Below are 12,779 nucleotides of genomic sequence, written 5' to 3'. Positions count from 1 at the left end.
TTACAATCAATGGATCTCATTTAGAGAGAGTTGTAGAGGCTCGTAATTTAGGTCTGTTAATGGATGAGTCTCTGAGATTTGAGAAACATATCTCGGAAGCAATGCGCAACTGTTTTTATCGTCTCAAGGTTCTGTACAAAGTCCGTGAGTGTCTCTCCGTTGACATGCGCATTAAGTTATGTGAGGCGCTCATACTGTCAAAACTTAATTACGCAGATGTAGTCATCTGTGAACGCTTACTATATCGCACTAAGAAAATGCTGCAACGAATTCAAAATGCTTGTGCCCGTTTCTGCTTTCCCATCCCTCGACGTGCTCACGTCACTCCTTTTTTAAATCAATACAACCTAATGAATATGGCCTCCCGTAGATCTCTCCATTTTGCGACCTTACTTTTTGGAATTATAAAAAATAGAGAACCATCATACCTTTATGACAAAATAAACTTTTCCCAACGTGCTATGAGACACGCAACACGACTTACACACCGCACAACACACTGCACGGCTGCCTTCCGTGGCAGCTTCCGTTTTGCTGCCACAAAGTGCTGGAACGACTTGCCACCACCAGTACGAAATTGTTTATCAGTCGCCTCTTTTAAAGTAAAACTCCAGAACTTTCTGCTAGATAAACAAAAATTGTAGCACTTAGGCAAACGTGCCAACAAATAAACATCACACATACTCATACACACACACACACATACATACACATACGCGCCCGACAAAAGAAGATACATAGATATGTATAAAATCAATAGCCTTATAATTATTATTTATTCATTGTTGAATTCCTTTGTTTTGGTTCTGCCACCATATACCTAGTTTTAGTTTTAGCTTTAGTCTTTTACCAGGCCTCACTGAAAATCAGCGTCACGTTGTGTGTCCTAGGATACACAACGTGACAAAAAGCTGAGTGGGGACCTTTTGGCACAAATATTTATGTAATTGAATCTTAGTTTTGTGTTATTTCATCTTGTGTTATTAATTATTATTTGTGCTAATAAACATTTCTTATTCTTATTCTTATTCTTATTCTTATTCTTATTCTTATTCTTATTCTTATTCTAATACGGACAAATCTCATCAATGTTGTGAGAAGTCGGCATGCAGTTCTGCATGTCATTCACGACGATTCCGTCTACCGAAATTTGAGTTACGGAAGTTTGACGGCAATACGAAAAACTGGATCGGTTTTTGGTGTCAATTTCAGAAAATCGACGACGACGAATCTATAGACGACGGAGATAAGTTTCAGTATTTATACCAGTGCACTGTTCCAGATACTCCGGCGCGAGAGATCGTCGAGAGCTTTCCACCGTCGGGAGCTAACTATAAGAAGGCTGTTGAGCAATTGAAGTCCAGGTTTGCACGTGACGAAATGTTGATCGACATTTATGTGCGTGAACTGCTTAATCTTGTATTAGCACAAGCAAAAGGTAATACTTCCTATAAATTAGGCCACTTATACGATAAATTAAATACGCAATTACAAGCATTACAAAGCTTAGGTGTCACTATAGATAAATACGCTGCTTTACTTTTCCCTTTAGTTGAGTCCGCCTTGCCCGAATCTGTTTTACGAGCATGGCAGAGGTCCCACGTACTCGAGGAGAAGAGCGACGATCATCTGAACCGGCTTATGCAGTTCCTGAAACGCGAAGTGGAGTCGGAGGAGCGGATCCAGCTTGCGCGTAGCGGGATAGCATCGGGTGACAGTTTGCATAGCGTTTCTACTCAACCTACCGCGGCATGCTTAGTGTCAACGGAAGACGCAGGTAAGAAGATTTGTTGCGTTTGGTGTGAAAAGGCATCGCATACCAGCTTCGAGTGCTACAAAGCTAACAAGATGTCGTATGAAGCTAGGAAAGATGTGCTAAATAAAAAAGGAGCATGCCATATTTGTTTAAAAACGGGACATAATTCGAAAACATGCAGAAATTTCACAAAATGCCTTTTCTGCTCCAAACGTCATTCTGTATTGATGTGCCCTGACATTAAAACGTCAAGTCGAAATGAAAATGACAAAACTTCAGATATTGAAACGTCAGACTTAAATAATAACGTAACTCATTATAAGGCTAGTACTATACTGTTGCAAACGTTTATGGCGAATATTATAAGCGATAATAAATGTATACCGATACGATGCTTTATTGATTCGGGAGCACAGAAGACTTATTTACGTCGCGATATAATAGAAAGTTTAAATTTGAAGCCTATTGGCAAAGAAATCGTGTCGAATTGTCTTTTTGGCGGGATCGAAACTGAAAAGCAACTGTTTCATACCTACGAGTTCACTGTCGCAAATTTGGATAAGAAGTTTCAATGTACAATGACCGCGCGCGACAAGTCTAAGCTCTGCGGGTACGTTCCTCGTTTAAATGTAGATCATGAGATGTTCAAAGAGTTACAGAAACATAATATCACCCTGAGCGACGTCGGCGATGCGAGCGCACCTGACATCGGGCTTTTGATCGGCGCAGACCACGCAGGCGTGTTGCTGACGGAGAGTTTCGTGGAACTGAACAATAACCTCGTGGCAATAAAGAATAAATTTGGATGGACGCTTCAAGGACCTATCATGAACGCATGCAGTGTCCTAATGAACGTAGTATTGGAAAAAGAATCTAAGTTGAAAGTTTATGACAGAGAAGTAAACATAATAACTAAGAAAGTAGTGCTCGCTAACAATACTGCAGATTATTTTACGTTTCTATGTACACTTATTTACTTCTATAAATACATTATAGACCTAACCGGTCCTCTTTTCCTGCGGTTCGGAGGGATGATATGGATAATTTTATTCTCGTGTGTCGTGCATCTGACCGAACTGACCATATCGCTGACGACCAAAGTCTTTCTTATGGACGTACAAAGATTTTTCACAAGACGTGGAAGAGTTGGCGCAAATTACACGGATAACAGCACTAACATCCGTGGAAATGAAAATGGTTCACAAACGAGTACATGGGCATGCTCATCCAGAAGGGCAAGGAGAGGGACTCGTATTTAAGGGTAGGTGATGTAGTTTATTAGACACAGATTATTAAGTGGTCTTTAAGGATGATTGTGTAAGAGTGGCTAAGGTGCACACAGCAGATGGACAATTAACACGAGCCGTTCAACGCCTGTACCCGCTTGAAACACAGGACTCTACCGAGATCTAGAGAAGAGTTTTGGGCCTCTTGCCCAAAAGGTGGGAGGATGTTGCGAACTCTTTACATTTTTGATAGATATTTAAATTTGTATTTTTTTATGATTCTTGACAATATGTCACTCTAAAATAAATGGCTAAACGTTTCGTGCATATTTTCTTTCGGGCTATATTTTCTCTTATTTCCTTCACTACGTATACAATATACTACTCATATTAAATTTAATAGAAACATACACACAGTGTTCACATGGACTAGTCTAATTTCGGCAAAATTTCGGGTAAAGATGAAGTCTTATAAAAATTCACAGATTTCGTGCCTCACACGACTATCGAGCACATTGGAAATGAATCTACGGAATTCGAAAAAATATTGTCGCTGAGCGACGAGAAAGTCCGGATAAGGAAAAAGTTACAAAATAAAACTACAACGTTGAATGATAATTATTTTATTCTTAGATTAACACAAGTATCCTGGACATAACGCATGTGAACAAACAAATTGCAAAATTTCCACACGCGTATCGAAGTTTGAATAATTGTCGCCGTGGTGCATAAGTATAGGTCCATATTTCATTTTTCGATTAATAAGCAGGATATATTAATGTTCAAAGTACAAGAAAATTATTACACGGCAAATCCGTAGTCAACTCGAGAAGTGGTAGCCACATCGCCGTTATCGTCACTCGAGTCTTGATCGGCAGCGGCCCATTTGCTGCAAGATATGAAATTTTCTTGACAGCAGTTTGACGCGACGAGAGATGACCATAACAGCGTTTGTCTATGTTGCACCAAACCTGAGTTCCAATAGGTACTACCAGGGTTCAGCATCAGCTATCTTGGGTAATGCTCTACCATGTGATCATCATGACGAATCGGATGTCCAAAACAGCGCGTGCCTATGTTGCACCAAACCTGAGTTCTGCTAGGTACAACCAGGGTTCAGCATCAGCTCTATCTTGGGTACTACTCTCCTAAGTGCTCATCAAGACGAGTCGGATGACCAAAACAGCGTGTGCCTATGTTGCAACAAACCTGAGTTCCTTTAGGTACAGCCAGGGTTCAGCATCAGCTCTATCTTGGGTACTACTCTCCTAAGTGCTCATCGAGACGAGTCCGATGACCAAAACAGCGTGTGCTTATGTTGTATTAAACCCGAGCTCCACTAGGTACTGCCAGGGTTCAGCATCAGCTATCTGCTAGCAGCCGCCAGCAACATGCTGAGGTGAGACCATTTCGTGGCACTTTTTCGTTTTTATGTTTCTCTGTATAAGTTTTTATTTTGTGTACCTCTACCTCTACCTCTACCTTTCCGAATTTTCGATTTTCATCTGACTTTGCTCGAATTCTTGTTCTAACTGATAAAAAAATATTATACGTTAAAAAAATTTAAAATCGGTCAACATTTAGAGGTTGCACAACATCAATAAAGATTTTTCAAATAACCAACGACTCTACATCGGAGGGTAGAAAATGGTTTAAGCGGCTACCATCAAAGCGGAGAGTAGTGTGATACTGAACCTTCTACATATAAATAAATTTTAAAATTAGTAGTAAACTTGGATTTTGGTTACTCGATAAATGTTCTAGTTAAGATTTTTCAGTTTTTCCACCTGTTTCCAAAGGAAAAGGGCTTTTATCGTGTTTTAGACGCAAAATTCAGTTTTCTCATTCGATTTTAGTATCAGTTCATTATATTTTGTCATTTTAGAACATAGTTCATTTTCACGCAATGTATGGGGTTCTCACTCTACCTTTTCAACTTGTGCAACCTCTAAACGTTATTCGATTCTTTTGAAAATTGAAATAGATAGTTTTTAGTGTGGAGAGACTCCATTGGTGAGCAAAGTCAGGAAAAATATTACAACTTTTTTTTCTCCATACAAAAGTGAATCACCCTACTACAGGGCAAACCCTTAACCCGATCGTCTTTGTTTTAGGCTCAAATTGTAGCTGACTAAATTGCCCAGAGCCGTTTTTCTCAAATTTTTGATATCATTTTTCCTTTCCAAATTATCGAGCACCAAAATCAAAAATTCGGAAAAAAGTGAATTTTATTTTCACTATTTCGACTATAACTTTTTTCGTTTTTGACTTTCTCGAATAATTATTTTTGCACCTTACAGCTCTCGTGAGTATGCGTCTTTTGAGCCTATTTTTTAATGTCATATCTTCACAACATTCCGAGATATAAGGGGATCGCACTTTTTCGTGAAATCGGACCCTATACTGGAGCGAACGAAAAGACATTTCCAATGTCAAAAACAAATAAATATAGATAAGTTTACTAAGCTTATTACCATATACATCTTCATAAACATTCAAAGCTTTGTTACATTTGTATGTAAATAATTAAAATAACCTTAAGTAGTTTTTTTTAATGTACCTAATAAAATTAAAATAAAGGCTACAACAAACACATTGAGATCAAACAAACTATTGTTGACTCAGCATACTTCCCCTTACCTTGAAGCTATAGATCAACCCTTCGATAAAAACTCTTTTATTATTTGCCTACGCACTAAACGTGATATATCAAAGCTATTTTATTGACATAGAAACCTACCGATAAAGTACACTTTGATGTCAAAACATCAATATTGTTTATCAATTGATAGACCACATTGTAACGGAAGTTGCTCCGCGCTAAATTCAATATTTAGACAGTCGTTTTCTCGATTTTGGCCACTGTAGCCTATGGAGACTAAGAAGCAACGCTAAGTGGTTTTCGTTGTCTATGGATGTTGCTATATTTAGGGTTTCACATGCGCGTTTCTGACTTATGAAGCAATTGTTTCTACTATACAACCTAAATAAATAATAAATTTGAGCTATGGTTTTGTTTCGTCCTCTTGATAGCGGCGACTTGTTGACTAAACTGTATCGTTATGAATATTATAGTTGAGTTGGGAGCCCATAAATTAAAAATACCCAATTGCAGTTTGGTATAAGAAATCTTAATTCAAGAATTACAGTCGACGAGTAGAAAAACTATTTATATTAATCTTAAGGCTGTTTTGGTTATAAAGATGATTCCGTGATGTTAATTTTGCAATAAATAAATACAACTTTTTTTGTCGTTTCAGCTTTTTTTTTTCATCATTGCTGAGTCCGGGGGTTCCACGAGGTCTACAGCTCACAGTGCCACTAGTATAAAATATGTTTCCGAAAATCTTTCTCGACAATCTTCATGAGCCTTATTCTAATAGACGTCGAAATGAGGCTTACAAGTCGTAATCGTTCAAAATCGTATACCTTTAAACGAGCAATTCTTGTATATTTATTCATAGATCTCGGAAACGGCTCTAATGATTTCAATATATCTAGGTCAGCGGTCCTCAATCTTTTTTTTGACGGAACCCTTTTGGAAAGCGAAATACTTGATGGAACCCTACAATGGCGATGGCGGTGGCGGCATAGTAAAATTTTTCGAGGCGACTAAAGACTAGTGTTCTAAATTCATGCGGAACCCCTGCAGGGGTGTTGCGGAACCCTAGGGTTCCGCGGAAAACACTTAGAGTATGGCTGATCTAGGTCTTATCTCTGGGAAAACGCGCATTTTTGAGTTTTTATATGTTTTCCGAGCAAAGCTCGGTCTCCCAGATATTAATTATAATCGGTTACACTCTAGGCAGCATCATCGAACAGATGCGAGAACTGTATCATGACAATGAGATATGTGGTGCAGAGATGGAACAAACAGACTGGAAGGGACAGGTCCACTGGAATGAAACGGTACAGTAAGTAGCGACATGGCCGTATCTCCAAGTAGTCCAGGAATTCCTTTATTTCCGTTCGAATAGCGTGATCTAGAAGGTAAATGGGACATTTTGAATTTGCAAACATTTCCAATAAATAACTCAATCGCCTTTTAAAGTCATTCAGATTACTGCAATGATGGGAATAATATTCATTGTACTCAGAAATATACTTAGCATATGGGGTAAAGTCTGTCAATTTGTAGCTGGCCCCGAACTGCTAATCCTTTGTCTATTGTTAAGTAAAAGCGGCTCGGGGCCAGTTACAAATCGACAGACTATACTTCGGTGTAACTTTCTAAATAACTTTGACAATTGCTCTATGTTTGAAATGACATCAACTTACTATCTTTAATACGAATATTATCTAGGTTCTTCAGACGAAAAGGCATTATATGAATAAAAGTATGCTTACTGTTACGCGTACTATTTTTGTTGTGTTTCAGCAGGAATAGTTTCATTTTATCAACATGCGCTCGGGTCATCTCGAACACGATTCCTGGTAGACAGGGAATTAGAGCCCATTGCATCGCCTCCAACCCCAGCGCTACCAAGTGAATTATCGGGACCTGAAAATAGCAATGTGTTTGGAATTTCAGATTGTGTGGATACACGTGTCTGAAGTCACCTCTAAATAATGAGCTAGTAAAGTACAGTCGCCAACAGATATATCGGAGCGGCCAAGGTGCTCCCAAATATCTGAACACGCCTCTATTGTCAAGGCGTTACAGTGTGTGTTCAGATATTTTTGAGCACCACAGCCGCTATATCTGATGGCGACTGTATTAGTAAGTTGTAATAATTATCTTTGATTAGCGCGATGGTTACTTATAATATAAAATTATTTAAATTGACAAACGGAACGGACAGATGGTACCCAATTGTCCCCGAACGCCGTAAAGCGTTCGAGACGTAGGTATTTATTTTAAATTATGTAATTATACGCGATAAAAGTCGTTTGAATATTTACTTAAGTTAATGTTATATTCTGTAATTATCAGTCTTTGACCATTTAACAATAACATCAATGAAATATTTTTAGTGTTCCGTGTAAAACTTTTGTTCCCGGAACACTTATGGGATCACTTCGGTCTTGCAAATCAGTTAAATGCATTTTTCTCAGAGACCGTTTGACGTAGATACCCAAAATTAGAAACAGTTATAGCAATTACCACCACTAATATTGTAAATAAGTCAAAACTGCTTATTTTTTATTTAATAATTAACTTTATTTCTTTTAGGCTTCAAATTACCGAAGTATAGGAGCCTTACCCCTCTTTTTTGTAGAACAATTATGTTGTACAATAGAAGCATTATCTTGGGGAAACTGCAAACCAAACTCAACAGAAACTGTAACAGAAAACAAATAAAAATTTACAGCAACACGTAGGTATATAACGTAATAAATAACGGTAGTGGTACTACCTTTGTAAAATAATAATGTACTCACGAAAGGATCGACTTGGTTGCTGATGATATTGACGGAGTCAAGAATATCTTCATAAATGTCTTGATATAAAAGGAGACTTTTTCTTTTATCTTTTGTGTCAATTACAGATATAGAAGTATTCTGAAACAAATTCTCCACTTTCTTCCTCAGAAGGGATACCCTAAATTTGATCATGAAAAACGTTATTAAACGTGGTATTTGGTTTGCGTCTACGGCAATTAAAATGAATCCTGAGGTGAAGACGATTATAGGAGATTCGTCACAGTTCAGTTTGAATGAAAAACATACAGCCATTGAATAAAAAAATCTCATAAGTATAACGATTATAACGAAGACTTGAGTTATTTTCTGTATTCGGTAATAATACGACCCGTCAACATGGAGTTTATCATCAATCAATTCTAGGCTCCTTAAAAATTGAGCTCGATTATCAGCATTCATAAAGAGCAGCAATATTACAGTAGTAATGTATTCTGCAGCTATGTAAACATATGGCGAACGGTCTATGTATTTCACATAACTCAGTACCAGATATGAAAATCCAATAGACACAGATAAAGCGTAAATTGTAAATATAATTCTAACGAATCTCGACTTGAAAATCGTAAAAGGAAAGAAATTGTAGCCCAAAATAGCAGAGATTAAGTAAGAACTCCTGAAGTACTTATATGCTCGAACTGTTTGGTAATCGTGAGGCCACACAGTAGCCCGTTTAGTGAAGATTTTGCGTACTTGGTCCGTCATAGCGGCTGGTGCAAAGTCGAGCAAATACTGAGGATGGTTATTGGTGTCTCATATTTATAGGCTATTAACGATGAAAATACTTTATCGTTTAATTTACATTTAGTTATTGAACGTCCCGACGTCCGCCATCAAATAGGGTATACATATTGTATAAGGGTTCAGTGCACTAGTTAGGTAAGTGGTTCTATAATTATTTTCGTGTACCGTCGGTCGCCTCAACACTTCAGCAGTAACATGGCAACGATAAAGGTTACATTTGCAGCGATTTCCACTACATCAGCAACGTTACTGCTGCAGCAGAGAGGCGGGCGATGTCATTGTAAATTCATAGACATAGATATAAAAAAAAAATATTTAACACCACATTGAAAAATTCCTTGATAAAGTACCTTGCTGCTGTTGTTGCCGCTTTGCTGTCGCAGCAGTGTCGTTTAATTTGTTACGTATTTTATCAAGCGTCATGGTTGTAGCGGTAACCTTACAAAGCAACGCTGCCTAAAGCAACTCCCTTCAGAATGTCACCTCATTTGAAAGGCCGTTAAAAATCAAAACAAGATGTGGATGTAGCCAAGCCGGAGCCGGATTGAGCCGCTCCGATCCTGGGTCTAGTCTGGTGTGATGCTTACTATAACAGTCGGACAGGTCAAGCCGGTTTCTCTACGTACATTTTCTGTAGGCTATTTGTAATGGTTTTATTTAAATGAATTGAATTGAAATAGCCTTTATTCCAGACGTATACATTTTTACATTTTCTTTTACACTATACAAGTATTTATCTATGTTTTATTTATTTATGTTTCTACTCTTTTCTTTTGTTTATTTTTCTTTGTCAGGCTGTCTTTGACATAGGCCTCCTCCAGGCGACGCCACTCGTCGCGGTTTTTTGAGAGTCTTCTCCAGTCTGCAGGAAAGTCATCTTCGCATCTTTTGTACGGTTTACATTGTGGTCTTTTCTTTCCTCTTGGGTACCATTCTGTGACATCTTTTGTCCATTTGTCCTTTTGTGAGCGCATCATGTGCCCTGTCCACTTCCATTTAAGTGTTCGGATTCTCTGGGAAACGTCTTCTATTTTGGTCGTTTTCCTAATATCTGAGAGTCAGCATCGGTCTCTTAGTTTTATTCCCAGCATACTCCTCTCCATATTTTGTTGAGTGATTTTGACTTTGTGCTTATTTTCCTTGGTTAAGGCCCAGGATTCACGGCCATATGTTAATACTGGGAGTATACATGAGTTGTAGATTTTTCTTTTCCCAGAGATTGGCTTGATTTAATTAGGAAATAATTAATAATTATCACAGAAACACAGATAGCAATTAATTGCGTATCCGTGTTTTGTTTAGTCAGCTTTGAATTGGAAAAATTTTAAGGAAGGAACCCGAATAACGCACGCGATGTCTTCATCACAATTAGTACTAAATTATATTGCTGCCGTCGATTACCCCACCATGGAGGAAAGACTCAATTTTAACAGTGTGTAAATATACTCAACTAACGTGGCGACGTATTTAGGCTTAATAACTTAATTTAGTTATTAAGTGATTTTTGTAAGTTTTTTCTGTATTTAAAAACCTTAACTTATGACGTCGACAAAATGCGGCCTCTCTTTAATTCATACTTACTTTTAGATACATTTTGATTTTAGGATGTCTTTTCTATCATTATGATAGGTTTTTCCCAAAACAAACATAAACTTTAGGTACCACACACGTATTGGTGCCTGACAACATCAATCACTTAGTGATTGGAGCAAATACTATACTAATAAGGCCTACTTGCACCATTGCACTAACCCGGGGCTAACCGGTTAAACCTGGAGTTGCCATGGTTACCCATACAATTTGATACTAGGTTAACGGTTTAACCGCTTAACTCCGGGTTAGTGGGATGGTGCAAGTGGGCCTAAGTATGCAAGATTTATCAAGTGATGATCTTTATCTACAATTGAGCAAATGTCAAGTGTATAAAAGTTACTTTTTTTTAAACTGAGCGTGCATTTTAAAGGCATTCTGAATTCGAATTTAAATACAGCTCAGAAAATAATTCATATAAAATCTGTGACACTGTTCACCCGCAGGCTATCCTTTCCCTAAATCAGGACAATTTTCCGGTCAGTTGGCTACTTTGAAACGAATACTTTCTTTTGTTGATTTTTCCCCACACACGGCAATTAGTGGCACGGACAAGCCAGTCATGCGGCAAATTACATGTCAAGGATGATGCTGCTATTGCCATATAATACATATATACATTTCGATTGTAGCTTATTATTGGAAGTTAGATATAAGTAGGTAAATAGTGAATAGAATCAGGCGTTACTTTGCGGAAATCCATTCTATAAAACCAAAATTATTACTTTGCTAATCCGCGATTAGATAATGTGCTAGTCAAGCAGTGCTAACTCGTCATACTTACTCGCGTATTTTGACATGCAAAAATGTTCCCACCCTCCCACCGCAAATATAAGCGTTATCTTTTCGCGGATTAGCAAAGTAATAATTTTGGTTTTAATTATAAGTAGGTTCAAAAATACAGTGATAATATGTAAGATTTTTAATATAGTATTGTATGTATATGGTTAGTGGTATTCAGACTTCAGTGTTGTATCCTCATAACTACGGCTTTACCCATATGACTTCACAAAGGTTGAAATTGTTTTCCTAGGTCAGGAAAAGTCGGCAAAATCATTTCGGTTTGCAAGAGCAGGATGCACTGACATGGATCTTCTATAGCTGCATCCTGTTTACGTGTACAGTAAAGTAGTGTAAGAGAATACGTAATTTACGACTACCTGACCAGCTTACCTATATCTCGCACTTAAAACAGAGTTAAACCTAGGTTAAATTGGAAATAGTTGAAGTGGCTCGGACTGTTGGACGTGGTTAGAATTATTAAGGGTTAAAACTGTGGGTATATATATATATATATATATAAGGTATATTGACTCTTTTAGGCCCACTTGCACCATTCCACTAACCCGGGGTTAACCGAACCTGGAGTTACCAGTACAATTTGACACTGTGTTGACGGTTAAACCGCTTAACCCCGGGTTAGTGGGATGGTGCAAGTGAGCCATATCTTAAATTAAGGTCCAATTTAAACTCCTTCAACGGCAACGCCGCCAGCATTCTAAAAAGTATGAAAATTTATTTTATGTTCATACTATGAAATGTAATTTTAGTCTACCGAATAAAAAAATAGACTTTAGGTTCCATTCCAGAAGCGGGTAGCTTTGGAGAGATATTTTATATTTAGTTTTAGTTGTTACTTTTAGGTTTTATGTAAGTATTGTTTTAAAATGACCTGTCAAGGCAATTTTATGGTGATTAAAATATGGGAAATTTAAAAAAAGAAATAACTCCTTCAAATTAATATAAAATGTAAAAAATGGAAGTAGCAAATTATTGTGTGAAAAATATTTTGTTCCACTCATTTATTATTCAGTAGGTATAAAGCAATTTTATAGCAATCTTTGGCTGACTCGGCGTTTAAATCTTCTACTGTTATGAATACTTTGAATATACACAATACTTTCAAAGTTAACAATAATGTGGAAAATAGTTACAATGTCGTATATTTCCGAGAACTCTTATATGTAAATTATAGTAGGTAATAGTATAGTTTTGATTAAATAGGCTGAAAGCGTGTCCCAACCCCAACTCGGCCTAAAGCA

At 37.4% G+C, this 12,779-nt stretch overlaps 1 protein-coding gene and 2 long non-coding RNA genes across 3 annotated transcripts in view; 1 reads left to right on the top strand and 2 right to left on the bottom strand.

Annotated features, from left to right (window-relative positions):
- LOC134796630 (uncharacterized) overlaps positions 1-12,779 on the bottom strand; it is a 207,278-nt gene that overhangs the window by 21,317 nt on the left and 173,182 nt on the right. The gene's annotated exons all lie outside the window — the stretch shown is intronic.
- LOC134797253 (uncharacterized) lies at positions 1,081-1,717 on the top strand. The gene is made up of 2 exons (XR_010145064.1): positions 1,081-1,438; positions 1,553-1,717. It is a non-coding gene; the product is annotated as an uncharacterized LOC134797253 (long non-coding RNA).
- On the bottom strand, positions 6,745-9,199 carry LOC134797143 (uncharacterized). Its single transcript, XM_063769428.1, has 4 exons — positions 8,365-9,199; positions 8,187-8,264; positions 7,330-7,483; positions 6,745-6,965 (listed from the first exon to the last, which is right to left on the bottom strand). Exons 1-4 carry the CDS (start codon positions 9,106-9,108, stop codon positions 6,784-6,786), a joined length of 1,158 nt encoding a protein of 385 aa, XP_063625498.1. The 5' UTR covers positions 9,109-9,199; the 3' UTR covers positions 6,745-6,783.

The sequence above is a fragment of the Cydia splendana genome, chromosome 1 (assembly GCF_910591565.1).
Source record: "Cydia splendana chromosome 1, ilCydSple1.2, whole genome shotgun sequence".
Taxonomy (NCBI): domain Eukaryota; kingdom Metazoa; phylum Arthropoda; class Insecta; order Lepidoptera; family Tortricidae; genus Cydia; species Cydia splendana.
Note: the sequence above shows the minus strand (reverse complement) of the source record. Positions and strands in the feature narration are given on the sequence as shown.